Source organism: Onychostoma macrolepis, chromosome 20 (genome assembly GCF_012432095.1).
Source record: "Onychostoma macrolepis isolate SWU-2019 chromosome 20, ASM1243209v1, whole genome shotgun sequence".
NCBI lineage: Eukaryota > Metazoa > Chordata > Actinopteri > Cypriniformes > Cyprinidae > Onychostoma > Onychostoma macrolepis.
The window spans coordinates 31954978-31974895 of record NC_081174.1 but is presented as its reverse complement, the minus strand read 5'-3'; the positions used below and the strand labels follow the sequence as shown (position 1 = coordinate 31974895).

The following is a 19918-nucleotide window of genomic DNA, read 5'->3' as shown; positions in this document are numbered from 1 at the left end:
ACAAATAGGATTTATTTCTTTAAATACTGTGAGTTTATTGTTTTATAAAATATATTAAGACACATATGGGGATATGAACATGCATTGCATTGTTTTTTGATATTTTTATTGTGAATTTCCCAGACTGTTGAGTTAATTGTAGCAGCACTGAGGTATATTTCACACCTGATAAAGCCTGATTCCTTCAGTTTAGCAGCTTTATTTACACTCAGTCTGTGATCCAGGACGGTCGATATAAACACAGATGTGTGATGATCGCTGGACACCACGGCAGGGTTTGTGTTGATCCTGATCCGGGTCAGACTGACCACACTAATGTCCAGAAGTGCTTGTGTGATGAATAGAGTCTGTGCCTATTTGCCATAGTGTTCATCATATCTACAGCAGGGCATACACACAAGAAATGAATGAATGAATATTAATATAAAATATCCAAATAATAATAATAATAATAATAATAATAATGGATATTTTGTATAGAAATAAATGACTAGTAATAAATAAAATATAATACGTTTTGTATATAAATGCTACTACTATATTGCTTCCTGCAGTAGTGAATATAAATACAATATAAATATACACAATTAAAAATATACAAATAATAATATTTCTTATATATATATATATATATATATATATATATATATATATATATATATATATATATATATATATAATAAATTATTATATAAAAATATCTAAATTACAAAGTTGGGGCTTTAATGACTTTCAGACTCCTGTATTGTTGAATATAAATACAATATAAATATTCAAAATTAAAAATATATAATAATAATAATACATTTATTAATTTATATTATTTTAATATTTCTTTGGTCATTTAGTATTAAAAATGTATATAATAGCAATAATAAATAATACATTTTTGTTATATAAATGGGTCTAAAAATATATAAACTGAATAAAATTATAAAATGAATGCCTCTACAGACACATAATATGAATATAAACACATCTGCTGTGATGGCCGAGAGCTTAGAAGATCATTAATTATGTCAGATCTATTCTAGCAGATTTTTGCTGAATGTACAGGTGTAAGCCATAATTGTTTCACATAATCGTTAAAATATTTAACATAAATAGATGGCACATATGTATGTAAAAACAAAACACCTTCATAAAGGTAAAACATTTTTTTGGATCAGCTCATGAGCCCAGCTGCATAAACATAGCAATCTTTAAAAGTCTACCTTTTCGTACCTGACTAAACAGTTATGACCAGTCTTGTAGAAACATTTCAGGACTAGCAGTGCATGCACTGGCCCCTGGACACACGAGCACTAACGAGTGAATGTGATGCACTGACCCCAGCTGCGTCTCAATCCCCGTCCGTCCTTCCTCTCCGTCTCCTCCTGCGTTTGCCCTTCCGCCTCCTTCTGCTGAGGAAGAGCATTCTGAACCTTTACTTCTGTCGTTTACAAACATCAATCAATCGATCGATCGATCAATACTCACTGCTGGTTCCTCAGGTGGTGTCGTCTGGGCCTGAATGACAGAAAGTGAGTCAGATGAATGAACAGAAAGCACGCTGAGACTGAGAGCAGTGAAATGAGAGATGTACCTGCACTCACAGCTCTGGTGCTCCTGGAAGGAAAGCAGCACGTATTGTCTGCTCCTCTCCGCCGGAGTTATTCTCAACAGCTGAAGAAACACAGAGCACTCAACGTCAAAACATGAAGGAACAGCTCAGTCAAATAAATAAGCTGTGTTAGTTACATATAACGGAATTACGTCATTTAATTACAAAATAAATGTAATTGTAATTTATTTACGCATTAACTGTAAATGATTTACAGTTACTTATGAAAATGTTAATGATTACAAAGAGGGTTACATCTGAATATTTTCACACACAAACAGATTTAATTGATTTCTTTCCCAAATTTCATTGACTGCTTAAAAATAGAGTTTAGGACACAGAATAGAACATGTTTTTGTTTATTTTTTTAAGATGAACTGTTTTTTCTCCAAGGTATTGTTAGATGCCAGTGTTTTCTGTCATATGCAAAGATTTGATTTCAGAAACAGCATCATAGCTATTAAACTATTTCTTGTTATGATCTGTATTAACCTCAGAATGATCTCAAAGTAAAAAGAGGAGCTAAAGTCTGATTTTGTGGTTACATTTTAGATAGAGTATCTTCTAATCTGTAACCTATTACATTTCCAAAGTAAACTTCCCAACACTGTAAATAAATATAGATAAGTAAATAAATAAATAAGATAGACAGACAGACAGATAGATAGACAGATGGATAGATGGATAGATATAAAAATAAGTTATAAAAAAGTTAGGATCTTAGAGAAGACTTTCATGCAGCTCTTTTCCATTTCACAAAAGGTCAACATCTAAAGAACTGCAGGCCTCACTCGCCTCAATTAAGGTCAGTGTTCATGATTCAACAATAAGAAAGAGACTGGACAGAAACAGCATCATGGGAGAGTTCCAAGGCAAAAGCCATTGCTGACCAAAAAGAACACAAAGGCTCGTCTCACATTTGCCAAAAAAATATCTTGATTATCCCCAAGACTTTTGGGCAAATATTCTGTGGACTGATGAGACCAAAGCTGAACTTTTTGGAAGGTGTGTGTCCCGTTACATCTGGCGTAAAACCAACACAGCATTTCATAAAAAGAACATCATACCAAACAGTCAAACATGGTGGTGGTAGTGTGATGGTCAGCTTCAGAACCTGGATGACTCGCCATAATTGATGGAACCATGAATTCTGCTCTCTATCAGAAAATCCTGAAGGAGAATATCCAGCCATCTGTTTGTGACCTCAAGCTCAAGCACACTTGGGTTCTGCAGCAGGACAATGATCCCAAACACAGCAGCAAGTCCACCTCTGAATGTCTCAAGAAAAACAACATTACGGTTTTGGAGCGGCCAAATCAAAGTCTGGACTTAAATCCAATTGAAATGCTGTGGCATGACCTTAAACAGTCCATTCATGCTCGAAAACCCTCCAATGTTGCCACAGCCATATCACCCTGCAGCCCAAGACCGGTTGCCCATGGAAGCTAAGCAGGGCTGAGCCTGGTCAGTACCTGGATGGGAGACCTCCTGGGAAAACTAGGTATCTGTTGGAAGAGGTGTTAGTGAGGCCAGCAGGGGGTGCTCACCCTGTGGTCTGTGTGGGTCCTAACGCCCCAGTATAGTGATGGGGACACTATACTGTCAAAAGAGCACCGTCTTTCGGATGAGACGTTAAACCGAGGTCCTGACTCTCTGTGGTCATTAAAAATCCCATGACACTCATCGTAAAGAGTAGGGGTGTAACCCCGGTGTCCTGGCCAAATTCCCGCCACTGGCCCTTATCAATCATGGCCTCCCAATAATCCCCATCCACTTGATTGGCTCTATGACACTCTCTCCTCTCCACCTGTAGCTGGTGTGTGGCGAGCGCACTGGCGCCGTTGTCCTGTGGCTGCCGTCGCATCATCCAAGTGGATGCTGCACACTGGTGGTGGTTGAGGAGAGACCCCCCCCCACATGATTGTAAAGCGCTTTGGGTGTGTAGCAATACACAATAAAAGCGCTATATAAATGTTTCATTCATTCATTCATTCATTCATTCAATGTGGCTGAATTAAAACAATTCTGGAAAGAAGAGTGGGCCAGAATTCCTCCACAGCGATGTGAAAGACTCATTGCCAGTTATCGCAAACGCTTGATTGCAGTTGTTGCTGCAAAGGGTGGCACGACCAGTTATTAGGTTTAGGGGACACGCACTGTTTCACACAGGGCCATGTGGGTTTGGATTTTGTTTTCCCTTCATAATAAACAACTTCATTTAAAAACTGCATGTTGTGTTTGCTTGTTATCTTTGATTAATATTTACATTTGTTTGATGAACTGAAACATTAAAGTGTGACAAACATGCAAAAAAAAAAATAAAATCAGGAAGGGGGCCAACACTTTTTCACACCACTATATATATATATATATATATGTGGGTCCCAAGGCCAAACCAGTTGAGAACCGCTGGTATAGCGTATAATGTCACAAAAGCTTTTTATTTCAGATAAATGCTGATCTCTGGATCTTTATATTCATCAAAGAATCCTGAAAAAATGCACTCAATTGTTTTAAATATTGATAATAATGATAATAATAATAATAACCAGAAATTTTTCTTGAGCAGCAAATCAGCATATTAGAATGATTTCTGAAGATCATGTGACACTGAAGACTGGATCACAGAAATACATTACAGTTTAACAGATATTCACATAGAAAACATTTTAAATAGTAAAAATATTTCACAATATTACTGCTTTTGCAGTATTTTGGATCAAATAAATGCAGGTTTGGTGAGCAGAAGAGACTTGAAAATGAAAACGTGAAAAAATGAAAATCTTTAAAAACACTTTTGACTGGTAGTACATAAATAATATACACATGTATATATATACACAGGTGCTGGTCATATAATTAGAATATCATCAAAAAGTTGATTTATTTCACTAATTCCATTCAAAAAGTGAAACTTGTATATTATATTCATTCATTACACACAGACTGATATATTTCAAATGTTTATTTATTTTAATTTTGATGATTAGAGCTTACAGCTCATGAAAGGCAAAAATCGGTATCTCAAAATATTAGAATATTTACATTTGAGTTTGAATAAATGACCATCCCTACAGTATAAATTCTGGGTATCTCTTGTTCTTTGAAACTACAATAATAGGGAAGACTGCTGACTTGGCAATGATCCAGAAGACGAACATTGACGCCCTCCACAAAGAGAGTAAGTCACAGAAGGTCATTACTGAAAGGTGTGGCTGTTTACAGAGTGCTGTATCAAAGCATATTAAATGCAAAGTTGACTGGAAGGAAGAATTTGGGTAGGGAAAGGTGCACAAGCAACAGGGATGACCGCAAGCTTGAGAATACAGTCAAGCAAAGCCGATTCAAACACTTGTGAGAGCTTCACAAGGAGAGAACTGAAGCTGGAGTCAGTGCATCAAGAGTCACCACGCTCAGACGTCTTCAGGGAAAGGGCTACCAAGCCACTTCTGAACCAGAGACAACGTCAGAAGCATCTTACCTGGGCTGTGGAGAAAAGAACTGGACTGTTGCTCAGTGGTCCAAAGTCCTCTTTTCAGATGAAAGTAAATTTTACATTTCATTTGGAAATCAAGGTCCCAGAGTCTGAAGGAAGAGTGGAGGCACAGAATCCATGTTGCTTGAAGTCCAGTGTGAAGTTTCCACAGTCAGTGATGATTTGGGCTGCCATGTCATCTGCTGGTGTTGGTCCACTGTGTTTTCTGATGTCCACAGTCAACGCAGCCATCTACCAGGAGATTTTAGAGCACTTCATGCTTCCTTCTGTTGACAAGCTTTATGGAGATGCTGATTTCATTTTCCAGCAGGACTTGGCACCTGCCCACACTGCCAAAGGTACCAAAAGCTGGTTCAATGACCATAGAGTTACTGTGCTTGATTGGCCAGCAAACTCGCCTGACCTGAACCCCATAGAGAATCTGTGGGTTATTGTCAAGAGGAAGATGAGAGACACCAGACCAAACAATGCAGATGAGCTGAAGGCCACTATCAGAGCAACCTGGGCTCTCATAACACCTGAGCAGTGCCACAGACTGATCGACTCCATGCCACGCCGCATTGCTGCAGTAATTCAGGCAAAAGGAGCCCCAACTAAGTATTGAGTGCTGTACATGCTCATACTTTTCATGTTCATACTTTTCAGTTGGCCAAGATTTCTAAAAATCCTTCCTTTGTATTGGTCTTAAGTAATATTCTAATATTTTGAGATACTGAATTTGGGATTTTCCTTAGTTGTCAGTTATAATCATCAAAATTAAAAGAAATAAACGTTTGAAATATATCAGTCTGTGTGTAATGAATGAATATAATATACAAGTTTCATTTTTTGAAAGGAATTAGTGAAATAAATCAACTTTTTGATGATATTCTAATTATATGACCAGCACCTGTATATATATATATATATGTAGATGTACACACACAGAGAGAGAGAGAGAGAAACACTGTAGTTATCTGTGGCAGTGATACACAAAACAAATGCACAATTAAATAATATCTAAATATTTATTTCAGTTTTAGTTTGAGTTATTTTAGTGCATCAAGTTTAATTAATAAGTGAATCAAGTTAATAAAATGTTACATTTTTTAAAAATATTTTATTTTATTTAGTTTTATTTCAGTCAAAGTTTTTTATTAATTTCATGTAACAAATAATTTTTATGGTTTTGGTTTTAGCTTTAGTTTTTGTTAATAACCCTGATTCCAGAAGTCACCCGGATGTTTTTGCTGATGTTTAGTAAATAAGAGCAGCGTGTGTGACTGCAGTGACGGTGTCTGTGCCTGGATGCTGATGTTGCGTGTGCTGACGGGGAAACAGGCCAGTTTGTCATCATTGCAGCATCCGGAGCAGCGCAGCAGCGGCACACAGCCGGGATTATAGATGTGCTCCACTCCTCCTGGATACTCCTGCTCCACCTCCACCATCCGCTCCAGAGAACGACACTGACTGCGGCCCCACGCCTCAGGGAACAGCATCACTGAACACACACACACACACACACACACACACACACACACACACACACACACACAGTGAATTGTGGGGACTTTCCATACACTTCTATTATTTTTTTATACTGACCAAACAATATTTTTTATCCCCTAACCCTAATCCTACCCCTTACAGAAAACCTGTTTGCATTCTTACACTTTCAGATAAACATCATTTATATTTTTAATAATTTCTTCCCTCATGGGGACCGCAGGCCGCTCTCCACAATGTCAAAAATTTCAGGTTTTACTTTCCTTGTGAAGACACTTGGTCCTTACAATGTAGCATAAACAAGAACACACACACACACACACACACACATATACACACACCCCGATCACTCAGTCTCTCTCACACACACACACACACACACACACACACACACACACACACACACACACACACACACACACACACCCCGATCACTCAGTCTCTCTCACACACACACACACACACACACAGATCACACACACACACACACTCTCTCAGCGAATATTTAAAAGTATATAAAAAGTGACTGGACTGAATCATATGCTTTTATTGCTGTGTGCCACCAGACACTTCACAACATTTCAGCACATAGAAGAGCGCGGGGCACAAAGTAACAATCACTATGACAATTTTTCCAATACTTTTAACAATTTTCCTAAACTCTTAACACAGTTAGCACAACATCAGTCTGTGTAAGCTATACAATTACAGTTTTCCTCGATTGCTAACACACTGTAACTGATTCATTTGGCCCATTTTTCCAAACCATTCATATAGTTCTCAAAACAAAGACACGTTTCTCAAAACCTTTAACACATTGCACCTGTTTGCACACACGTTCCAATTTGCTCAGTGTTTTCTGCAAAACTCTACACAAAAACGGCAGCATTTATATCAGAACAGATAATCATGTTCTAAAACTAACTTATAGGCTAAAGTCAAAGTGAGCCGCTGTTCATATCGTGAATTGAAACACAAATATGTCCTCTGGATTTTATTCTATATTGCTAATGAGAAACAGGTGATTGAAGTCATGCAAATATATCAATTACAGCTGATTCCCATCTAGGAAACACACTCAGGTGTTGAGGTTCTTTCAGTCGCATGACCATATGATATACAGTAAAAGAAGACCTCTTTGGGCCGATCTTGTGTGGAAAAGTGCACTCCTGCTTAAATCTGATAGTTTGAGCCCGGTCTCATGAAAGTGTGTATAAATAGTATGCCAAATAAAAACGAAAACTCATGGTATTGATACGGAAAAATGGACTTTGGCGTATATATGATACAAACGTGTTTGGCGTGCATATAATACTCATCTACCCCACAACCCTAATCCTACCCATCAGTACCACGAGGTTTTGGCGTACTATTTATACGCACTTTCATGAGATCGGGTTGGATATTTTAGAAGATCTGCACCAAAGACTGGTGCCAGAGAAAGGGGACGGGTGGGAGACCACTTGCCAATATATGTGATCACATGGAACAATGTGGCATTCCACCATTCCCAGTGCAGTCAGAGCCTGGTCTGACACCCATTCGAGAATGATGTCTCCTTTCCTCAACCCCATTGAGAAGCTTTTCTGAGCCTGGAGAAGGTTTTTGACCATCGTCCACAGGGTCAAATGTCCCTCCAGGATGCAATGGATGCTGAATGCCAAGACATCACAGCTGAGCAATACCAGGAAGGATAAGGCATACCAAAAGATTCTTCCCAAGAAGCCTTGCCAGAGAAGATATCAGGTGTGATATGGATGAGAACATGTGGCCAAATACAGAAGACCAAATTATTATTTTTTTATTCTTCTGTGGCTTTTTTTGTTTTGTATATTTTGTATTTTCACATAATAAATGACAGCTATATTGCATATTTTTGTTTTTGTTTTCCTGCATTCTTGTTTTCTTTCTTGTCTTTCTAATGTCCTGTTGCAAATAAAGCCTTTACTGCAGCAGTTCTGTCTCTGTCTTTCCCCCCTTTCTGCAGCAAAATAAACAAAATACATGCATTTACTAAACCCAACAAAACAAAAATTATAGAGAGGCTTCAAAAGAAACTGTAGTGTAAAACACAATCTATGATCGATGCAATATACTGTCTATTAAGGTCAGACCTGACACCTAAAATGCTGCAGTTTCTGTAACTCTATTTGATGTTAGTGTTTTTATGATGTTGTGCTATGATCGACTAAATGTTCCTGTTGGAAGAGGACATGAGTTAGAGTTTTGGATTACTAATTTGATTTTGAGCATGTTTGCAGTGTTTAGGTAGATGTAGTGTATTGTGTTAGTGTATTATTTTAATTTGAAAATTAGTGTTGGAGTTTAGTTTGCAGTGTGTGATTTTGAGCATGAAATTAACTGTTTTGTCAATTGTGTGTTGCAGGTGTGTTGGTGCGTTAAGAGTTTAGGAAAATTGTTAGAAGTATTGAAAAAAAGTGTCATAGCGATTATAAAAAACTGTAAGTAAATTTTTCATCTCAGTTTTTAGTATTCATGAGACAAATCTGCTTGAATCTCCAATCTGTTATTTATCAGTTTAGATAGTTAACGAAGCATTAAAGAACTAAGAAGACACTAAACACTTTTAAATTCCAGTTGCACAGACAGGGAACATTGTAACACTGTGTTAATGTGCCTCGCGGTTATTAAACTATCCTTATATGACACTAGCGATGTAATTTACAGCATTTTCTTTAATGAATAGATTTATGTGGGCCGTCCCAAGCACGGGTGCAATGTGTTTACTGTCAAAATCAAAAATCAGATTGTTTTTAATTCTTAAAAAACACCATTATTTTATTTGAAAAAGTTAATCATTTTATTTTAACAAAATATTTTAGCTTGTCTTGCATATTTTTTTTTTTTTTATTAGATCAGATAACATTTTAAGCTGTCATATGGTCATTGTGCCCCTCAGATGTTGCAATGTACCCCACCCACGGGGCATGTTGTCACATTTTACTACCGTTCATTGAGGGTAAATAAAGTAACATGTATACACTGTAATTATGAAACAAAGCAACATATTTGTACTAGACAAATGTGAGATTACTGTGGATAAAAAATTATAGTCTGAACCCTGTGTGGATTTACACAAACTGAGAAAGTCAAAAAGTGTTATGTTGTGTCCTGTTCTCCTTTACTTTCACTTTTGCCAGGCCTTATATAAATCTATAAATCTTTTTTTGAGTTTTGATAAGCTCTGTTTTAAAGACGTACTTTTCTAGTGTATTTCTTTAACTTCTCAGGTAATATCAATGGTGTGAAATATTTCAGATGCGGCTGAAATTACAAGAACAGTGGTTGCATACACATATAGGCCTATTTAATTGTTTGATCAAAATTATTGCTAGGGACAATTTAGTAGTCCCTGGATATTAGTAGGGACGTGTCATACCTCCAACGCCTTGTAAAACAGTCTGTAAATGTATCAAAATTCTACTTTTGTGTTCTTCTGTGCCACATACTGTATAGTGCCAAGATGAATTTTGTTGATAGTACTGATTTCATTTTATTTGTATCTTTCTGATTCAATTTCAATTTAAAATTAGAAAATTAAAAGGTTTATAAATATAAATGTATGAATTCGACATAAAAATGACACATTTAATAAGGTTAGAAAAATGGCATTACAAAGGTGCCACTGCAAATCACTTTGAGGAGTGCTCATGTTCCCTGAGCCAATAGTGTAGGAAAGCAGAAACAAAATTGAAAAAAGACAAACTGCAAATATCTTTTGATATATTTAAGAACTGTTTATCTTTATGCCAGAGATCTGTCAAGAAAGCCAGATTGAGAAACATCATCACACTCCTAGAGTTGTTTTTTCTGTTATAAATTCGGTACGTAATCCTTCTGTACAGTCTTTCCAAAATCCTACCTGTGCACTCATGAAGAATTGGTTTAAATCTTTCCTAACAAACAGAACTTTCTCAGTTAAAACGGGAGACTTCACTTCCTCTTTAGGCAAGCTAACCTGTGGTGTTCCTCAGGGGTCTGTTCTAGCACCTACACTCTTTTCACTCTATCTACTTCCCTTGGGGTCCATCTTTAGGAAGCACAGCATTTCTTTCCACTGTTTCAATGATGATATGCAAATCTATCTGCCTGTGACCACAGAAAAAAAAAGCATGCCCTTAATAGTTTATCAGCGTGTCTGGATGACATCAAATCATGGCTTTCAAAAACAATTCCTTTTCCTGAATTCAGATAAATCGGAAGTTATTGTTTTTGGCCCCTCTGAAACTAGAACACAAAACACACTTAATCTCAAGTTCTTAAATTTGCTATTTCATCCCAAATGCAGAATCTGGGTGTGGAAATTGACAACGGCTTGAAATTTGACAAACAAATCAGCTATGTAGTAGGCTCTAGTTTTTTTTTTTTTTTTTTAAATCTTCTTATCTTTTAATCTTTTTTATCTTTATCTTTTTCTAAAATTAAAACCTTTCTTTCTAAAGCCTCTTTAGAGGTTGCTATCCACACCTTCATTACATCTCGGCTGGATTATTGCAACTCTCTATATTGAAAACAAGGGGCAATAGAGCCTTTGAAGTGGCCTTTGAATCTCCCGACCCAAATTGAGTTTAAATCCACTCTCAAAACTCATTTGTTTGTCTTGGCTTTTAACATGTAATTTTATCCTGTTTTTATTTTTTATTGGTTAGTGATTTTTGTGTCTCTTTTTTCTGTGTATTTGTATTGTAATTAGTGTACAGCACTTTGGTCGGCCAGCGGCCATTAGTAAATGTGCTTTAGAAATAAACGGAACTTGAACTAGGAGTCAAATATCAGCTCATAATGTTAAAGTTAATTTTTGTCATTGATCAGAAGGTGCTCCTAATGTTTTGACTGTGCTCCTTTTTTTTTTTTTATAAAACACAAAGGGTCAACAATAAATGACCCCTCCCCACCCCTTGACTTTTGGCCATTTCCACCACTGATTAGGAGTGTAGAGTTTAACATGGAAAATAATCTTACCTTTGGAGTGGGAATTGGCCAGAATAGCAAAAACCTGTTTAAAAGAAAAGGGTAATTAATGATAGTAAACATTATTTGTATAGCACACTTCAACTTTCAAGTGCAACTCAAATCGTTTTATAATAAAAAATTAAAAACTACTTTTTAACAAAACTCATATAGTTTTTAATCTTTATCAAGAAATAAAGCTAAAATGCATCTTTGCATCAAAAGAAAAAGAAAAGCAACTGTTTGTATCCAAAAATTTGTGAGAAATGCAGTTGAGCTTTTTTTTAAATAAGTCTTTCCTGCTCACAAAGGCTGCATTTATACAGTAAGCTAAAAAAATACAGTAAAAATTATGAAATATTATTACGATGTAAAACAGCTGTTTTCTATGTGAATATGTATTAAACTGTAATTTATTTCTGTGATGCGCAGCTGTATTTTCAGCATCATTACTGCAGTCTTCAGTGTCACATGATCTTCAGAAATCATTCTAATATGCTGATTTGCTGCTCAACAAACATTTCTGATTATTATCAATGTTGTGCTGCACAATATTTTTGTGGAAACCGTGATACATAACCATTCAATAATTTGGGTTCAGTAAGAAATGAACACTTTTATTCATCTGCAGTGCATTAAATTGATCAAAAGTTACATTTATAATGTAACAAAATATTTCTATTTCAAATAAATGCTGTTCTTTTGAACTTTCCAAAAAATGGAATGCATCACAGTTTCCACAAAATAATTGGGCAGCACAAGTGTTTTCGACTGTTGTCTAGTCTCACCGCTTCATAACTAATTTTTAATATTAGCCATTCAATCCCGTTTATCTTCATACAGCACTAAAACTGGGTCTGTCGCCACGGTAACAGGCTCAAACCTAGAGCATCTCGCAGCATGGCACGTTTGTTTTTATTTAGTGTGCGCAGACACACGGACTCGAGAACAGGCACGTCTCTGCGCATCCGCTTGAGAGAGGACAATGAGATTCTCCCACTGTGTATGTGCACTGAACCGAGCCTGACTGAAGGGCCCTGGATGCTCGTCAGTGGGCCAATCTTGGCTCCCGCCCATCGTCAGGGCCGTTTGTACGCCTACACACAGGAGCTGTACATTCATTAGAGTGCACAGGGTCTCAGATCTCCATAAGAGAGGGACTAACTTTAGCCAGGAGACGTGCAGCTCTGCCACTATTGCAATGAGGCTTTCATCGTGTTCCAAACGCAGATGAAACACAAATAGAGAAATATATATATTGAAAACGGAATAATCTTCATGCAACTCTTTTCCATACAACGACCACAACTGTCAAATGACACCATAAAATCATTATAATAAAGTTGCAGCTTTCAGATCTTCCTTACACTTTAGTTTAAATTAGTGTCACTTTTGTTTGTTAAAAAACCCCTTAAACAATCAAAACTGCCACAGTGTGTCAACAATTTCATATCTTAGGGGAAAATAACACAACCATGCTTCTTGAAAAGTAATTTGCTAAAAATTTGAGTTAAAATATCAATAAATACACAATAAAAAAATAAGAACGAGTTTTTTTAAATATATATGTGTGACTCTAGAGCACAAAACTAATTAATGCATTTATGCAAGCTGAATAAATAATCTTTCCATTGATGTATGGTTTGTTAGGATCGGGCAATATTTGGCTACGATACAACTATTTGAAAATCTGGAACCGCCTTTGAAAATTTAGAAAATCGCCTTTAAAGTTGTCCAAATGAAGTTCTTAGCAATGCATATTACTAATCAAAAATGAAGTTTTGATATATTTACAGTAGGAAATTCACAAAATATCTTCATGGAACATGATCTTTACTTAATATCCTAATGATTTTTGGCATAAAAGAAAAATGGATCATTTTGACCCGTACAATGTATTGTTGGCTATTGCTACAAATATACCTGTGCTGCTTATGACTGCTTTTGTGCTCCAGGGTCACATATGTATCAGCTTTAATACACTTATCAAAATGACCAAAACTGACAAATGTCAAATGCTATATTCAAAACACATACTTTAACTTTGAATTCACAACGAAAATGTTTGAATACTGCATTTAAACACACGTTTATAGATAGATAAGGTTTTCACAAAATCTGTAATTTTCCGTGTCTTTCTTTCCTTCTTTCTTCATTTATTTCTATAGCACAAATTAATACAACCATTGTTGCCCAATGTGCTGTACAAAGATAGATAAAAAAAAAATCACGAATATACAAAAGACAATAACATCACACAGAAAAGACACAAAGAACACAAAACATAAAGAACATAAATCTCAGCACCCAAAGAAATTAAAAGTTTTAACAATGATTTCAAACTAGAGATAGTCGGAGCTGATCTAATATTCACAGGTAACAAATTCCACAGTTTCGGGGCAGCAACTGAGAAAGCGCGATCACCCTTAAGTTTTAATCTAGATCTGGGAAGTGTTAAAAGTTGCTGATCAGAAGACCTCAAGGATCCAGCAGAAGTGTGACGTTTCACTAAGGCATCATCAAGATATGAGGGAGACAAACCGTTTAAGGATTTAAAAACAAACACTAAAAGTTTGTATTCTATTCTAAAACAAACCGGCAACCATTTGAGAGAAAACTAAATCGGTGTAATATGCTCATGCTTGCGTGTTCCTGTCAGCAGCCTAGCTGCCGCATTTTGAACTGCCTGCAAACGCACTAAGGCTGTCTGGTTAACTCCTATATATATATATATATATATATATATATATATATATATATATAGTGTCTGTTCGGATGCAGTAAAAGCAGAAAACATTTGCTCATGCTTGCATTTGCTTCAGTCACTGGCCATAATTCTGACCATGAAATCAGGCATTAAATAATATCATGCATGTGAAAATGGGCTGAGAATTGATCAAATAGTTATAATCTGACTCAGGAATCATGCTTTTGTGCTGTTTTTCTGCTGATGAAGGGAGAATGCGAGACTTTTATAAGACAAATTCTTATAAAAGCCAAAATGCTACAAAATACATAAACGTCATACATGTGAAGTGGAAGAGCAAAACAGATACTATTTTTGGAATCAGCAGCTCAAAATTAGTAAGAAACTTGGATTTCATTCAGCAAATATCTGAATGAAACCGATGACACCGATCATATGGAGAGTTTCTGTTTTTTATGTTTTTTTAAAGATCTCTGTTTGTGTTCAACAGCAGAAAGAGGTGCACTTTATGGACCACAAAGACTTTCACCCATTTCTACACTGTAACCAGGCCATCGCTAGGAATTCTGAGCCCATTTGCTTGGGGGTGTTTGGTGGGTCATAGGGCCTTCAATTGTAGTACATAAATGAATACATAAGTCAGGACAGAAACAAATACTGATAGATATTATTGAATTCACGACAAATGCACGTTCGTCAGCGCTGATCGCGCTCTGCTTTGACGCGCTGCTGGTGGATGCATTTGGCAGCGCTGCTTCACACTTTTGGAGTATTTGCTTTAGTGCTTGACTGATATCGGCCGATATTTGGAATTTTTAATATATCAGCATTGGCCGATAAGTTTTTCTGTTTGGCCAAACACAAAATCGCGTGTTCTCTGCGTGACGGTCGATCCTTGCGAGTTGAATACTGACAGGAGGAGAGTGATCGACAAACTTTAAACTCATGATTTCAAATTATGCTGCGCTTTATGCATTTGTCCACTGTCCTAATTATATCAGCCATCGGCCACCCTGCTTTCCAAGATATCGGCAACTGCATCGGCTGTCAAAAAACCAATATCGGTCGACCACTAATTTACTTTATGCGGTTTTACATGCACTGTAATTTAAAAACAGCGTCTAATATCAGGGAGGTCTCCCTCGTTTCGCCGATTGGCCCACTAAATGAATGGAATGTCAGTAGGCGATTGCGGGCCCCCCAGATCTCTGGGCCCTATGCACTCTGTCACCCTTTTCCCCCAACTAGCGACGCCCCTGACTGTAACCAATATTTCCAGGAATGTTTTGCTCTGATCAGCATGACGGCTGCTTAATTACCACAGATACTAAACACTGGAGGATAAGAGCCAAATGAGCACACTCACTGCAAAACACTGGACCTGAGAGAGACCTGCCACACACACCCTTCTTATAAACGTCAGGCCTCTTATTTAAAGATTCATTCTTATATCTAGAGGACCGAACAGTTGCTGTAGTTCAATTTTACTTTTGTCATTTCTATTTATGTAAATGAACGAGCAAGCTCTTAAAGAAGTATGAAAGTGTTATTTTTAACAATTTTTGATAATACAATTAGCTAAATTTAGGTGATACTTTACAATAACTAGTTAATTTCAGAATGTTTTTACTTTGTATTTTTGTTGTTTTCCATTACAAATATCTAAAACTCTTAAATCAAGATGCATTCACTTGAGAAGCATGATATTAAGTTTTGTTTTGAGGTTTTTTTTTTTTTTTTTGCTTGAAATAAGAACAAATATCTGCCAATAGGGTCAAAAATATAATTTGTTTTCTGACCCCCATTAGAAGATATTTTTCTCTTTTATGTAAAAACTACTTCATTTTGATAACTTTTTTTAGAAAGCAAGACTTAATATCTTAAGGCATCTCTCAAGTAAGTCTATCTTGTTTAAAGAACGTTTAGATATTTGTACTGGATAACAAGAAAAAAATTGTTTTCGCAGTGTTTATCAACTCCTACACTGCAAAAAATTATTTTCTTAGTATTTATTTTTTTTTCTTGTTTTCTAGTATAGATAACATTCTTGAATCGAGATGCATTTACTAAAGTAAAATGATTTAAGATATTAAGAGGTTTTCTAAAAAAAATAATAATAATTATCAAAATTTTGTTCAAATAATTTTTCTTGCCCCATTGGCAGATATTTTTGCTTGTTTTAAGGAAAAATGAACAAAATACTGAATTTTTTCTTTTTACAGAAAAAAATACAAAATATCTTAAGTCATTTTAGTCATTTCAGAATTTTTTGATGTTTATATTAGAAAACAAGACAAAAATACTAAGAGGATCACTTTTTGCAGTGCAAATACGTTACTTTAGTTATCTATAACTCAGCATAAGCCACCACTAACAAGAATAAAACTGAAGTAGTTGCAATTAATTGCATTAATTAGAATGACAGGAACACTCTTAAAAACACTATTTAATGTATCACATTAACTGACTTCTAAGCCAGTGACTTGAATAACTGTAGTAACAACGGTTTACAATGGAACTCATGAAGTTACCTGTACAAGAGGAATGTAGAGCAGAATCACGGCCAGCTGCGACACACGGATGAATCTCTTCATGTCGAGAGTGAACCAGAGCCGCTGTCCATCCGCTGCACACATGCACTTTCTCCAGAGCCCACTGCATTTTAATGCATCAACCACTGAACAGCCATTCAGTTAGGTGGCGCTCGAATAATCCAAGTAACTCCTTAAAATAATCTACAAGTGTCAAAGAAATCCGAAGAAACTTTTCCCTTTTGGCAATAGGATCAATGTTGTTTGTTCGCAGTGAATTAAGCCCACCCTGTGCTCGACCCCTCTACTGGCCCACCACATGAGCAATGCCGCATAATTGGGTCAACAGTGCATGCATTGGATTGGCTGTTTCACTATGATGACTGACATGTGCTTTATGATCCACTTGTCTTCCTATTAAACTCCAGAAAACTAGAACATTGCCATATTGTGGCATATATGTTTGGAAAGTTTCACCAACAACAAAAAAAAGCTACTGCAGCACACACCATTAAGCCTAATTCAGAAAAAGATACACCACTGAAGACATGCCAACACAGTTTGTGTCATTTGTAATTTCTACTATGAAGCACATTTAACACACTGGACCGTATAAACTTACTTTTGGAGAATTTACGGTAACACTTTACAATACGGTGGCACTAAAATGCATTAATTTGTGCTAAACTAATGCACAGATAATCATGAGTTAATATATAACTCATGAAGAACTAAACCATTTATTAATAATTACTGCATCAGCAACAAATGAACATTCTATATGATTCATAGATTAAGTAATCAAATTATTTTTAAATCAAATGTGTCATAAAGTATTAATTCCCTAATAACATGTATTAACTAATAGTGTAAATTCATGTTAACTACCACAATTGGTTGAAGCATGCATCTCAACTTCCACTTGTCTGCTTTAATCATTAGCTAATGATTTGCAAAGGCATCGTTATGTTACGACTTTACTTGTTGAGGCACATGACTAATTCAAAATCCATAACCACAATGTACTTAATTACTTAATTAGTTAATAGTCCTGTGCCTCAACAAGTAAAGTCATAACATGATACCTTTGCAAATCATTAGCTAATGATTAAAGCAGACAACTGGAAGTTGAAAGGCATGGCTTCGACCCAGTGTGGTAATTAACATATGAACTTACTTCATTAGTTACTATATTAGGGAATTAATACATTGACACATTTAACTAATAACAATTTGATTACTTAATCTAGGACTCACATAGAATGTTCATATGCAGTAATCATTAAATGGTTTAGTTCATGAGTTGCACATTAACTCATGATTATCTGTGCATTAGTTAAGCATTATTTAATGCTTTTGTGCACCCGTTTGTAAAGTGTTACCGAACTTACTTGTAGCTTAACCCTGTAAGGCCCACTGTTGTAATATTACAACAGTTTTAGCTTGACTAAAATAATGCTTGTGTGTTTTACCCTCCAAGACCACATTTACACAACTAATAGGCTCTATTACAATACAATACAAATTTTATTTTTATAGCACATTTAAAACAACTGCCGTTGACCAAAGTGCTTACCAGCATCAATATGCAGGTTGTATTGGTTGTATTGTAAAGTGTTACTTAATCTTACAGCTTTCCTGTAGCTCAAATAGTAGAGCATGGCGCTAGCAACGCCAAGATCATGGGTTTGATTCCCAGGGAAAGCAAGAGCTGATAAAATGTAAAAACTGTTACTTGAATGCAGTGTAAGTCGCTTTGGATAAAAGCATCTGCTAAATGCATAAATGTAAATGTAATATATACAGTCACAGAAACTAAATTCAACAACAATTCAACTAAATTTAACATTAAAAAGTACAACCTGATCCCTCTAATCAACTCCAAAAGCTCTACTAAAAAGGTACGATTTCAATCTAGACTTAAAAGCATCCACAGATGGGGAAGATTTAATATGCATTGGGAGAGGGTTCCATAAACAGAGAGCAGCCACTGAAAAGGCCCTATTGCCTTTAGATTTTAATCTCGTTTTAGGAACATGAAGAATCATCTGAGTCGAAGATCTCAAGTTTCTTGAATTTTGATAAGGGTCAGCGATATATTTTGGAGAAATGCCATGCAACGCTTTAAAAACCATCAACAAAACCTTGAATTCAATTCTAAATTCTACAGGCAACCAGTGTAAAGAAACCAAAACTGGAATAATTCTCTCTCTCTTCTTTGTATGCGTCAAAAGTCTGGCAGCAGCATTTTGTACTAATTGAAGACGAGATAACTGACCCTGTGAGATACCTATATATACAGAATTACAGTAATCGATGCGTGATGACACAAAAGCATGAATAAGAGTCTCCAGATCCTTAAAAGAAAGAATAGATTTCAGTTTAGAAATAATTCTAAGTTGATAAAAGGCAGCCTTCACAACACTAAAAACCTGTTTATCTAAAACTAAAGCTGAATCCATTGTAACACCCAAATTCTTAACATGATCTGAAACACTTATCTTCATAGAGGCCAACCTACTTATAATTTCCTTGGAAGCAGAGGAAGGTCCAAAAATAACACACTCAGTCTTATTAGTATTAAGATGAAGAAAGTTGCTTGCCAACCAGGCTTTTATCTCACCTAAACACTGAACAAGTTCCTCAAAAGATTGAGATGCACTTGGATCTACTGGGATATATAACTGAGTATCATCTGCATATAAATGTTTATTGTTTAGGCTTGCAGTGCTATTGGATGCTAGATTTTATAAATAGGCCTGTTTACCTGGCCATAAACTCAACCTGCAAACTTGAAACACATCATGCCAACACTGTTTGTGCCACTTGTAATTTCTACTACGAAGCACATTTAACTTACTGGACCATATAAACTTACTTAATAAATACATTGATACAAATTAACTTTTCTCAACAAGCTCTAAACTGGTTCAAATCATACCTGGATTGTAGACAGCAATGTGTTAAAATGAATGGTGTGAAGTCATCGATTAAAAAAAATGCAAACTAGGTGTACCACAAGGTTCAATATTAGGTCCGTTGCTCTTCTGTTTGTATATAAATGATTTACCTTAAAGTTGCAAGGAGATTGATTGTCAAATGTATGCAGGTGACCATTTATGTAA

The 19918-nt window shown here is 35.9% G+C and overlaps 1 protein-coding gene across 1 annotated transcript; it reads right to left on the bottom strand.

Annotated features, from left to right (window-relative positions):
• Positions 1-153: 153 nt before the first annotated feature.
• pgfa (placental growth factor a) lies at positions 154-19831 on the bottom strand. Its single transcript, XM_058755727.1, has 8 exons — positions 19735-19831; positions 16794-16939; positions 11568-11601; positions 6383-6579; positions 1586-1665; positions 1480-1509; positions 1331-1403; positions 154-378 (listed from the first exon to the last, which is right to left on the bottom strand). The coding sequence occupies exons 2-7, from the start codon at positions 16896-16898 to the stop codon at positions 1343-1345; spliced, it is 507 nt and encodes a 168-aa protein (XP_058611710.1). The 5' UTR covers positions 16899-16939; positions 19735-19831; the 3' UTR covers positions 154-378; positions 1331-1342.
• Positions 19832-19918: the final 87 nt, after the last annotated feature.

What these genes read in the sequence shown, in the direction of transcription:
- pgfa (XM_058755727.1), bottom strand. Translation starts at nt 16,898, where the DNA reads ATGTGTGCAGCGGATGGACAGCGGCTCTGGTTCACTCTCGACATGAAG. An exon ending in TCTACATTCCTCTTGTACAG is followed by an intron (nt 11,602 to 16,793) that starts GTAACTTCATGA and finishes TCTTTTAAACAG; the next exon opens with GTTTTTGCTATTCTGGCCAA. An exon ending in GGCCAATTCCCACTCCAAAG is followed by an intron (nt 6,580 to 11,567) that starts GTAAGATTATTT and finishes GTGTGTGTTCAG; the next exon opens with TGATGCTGTTCCCTGAGGCG.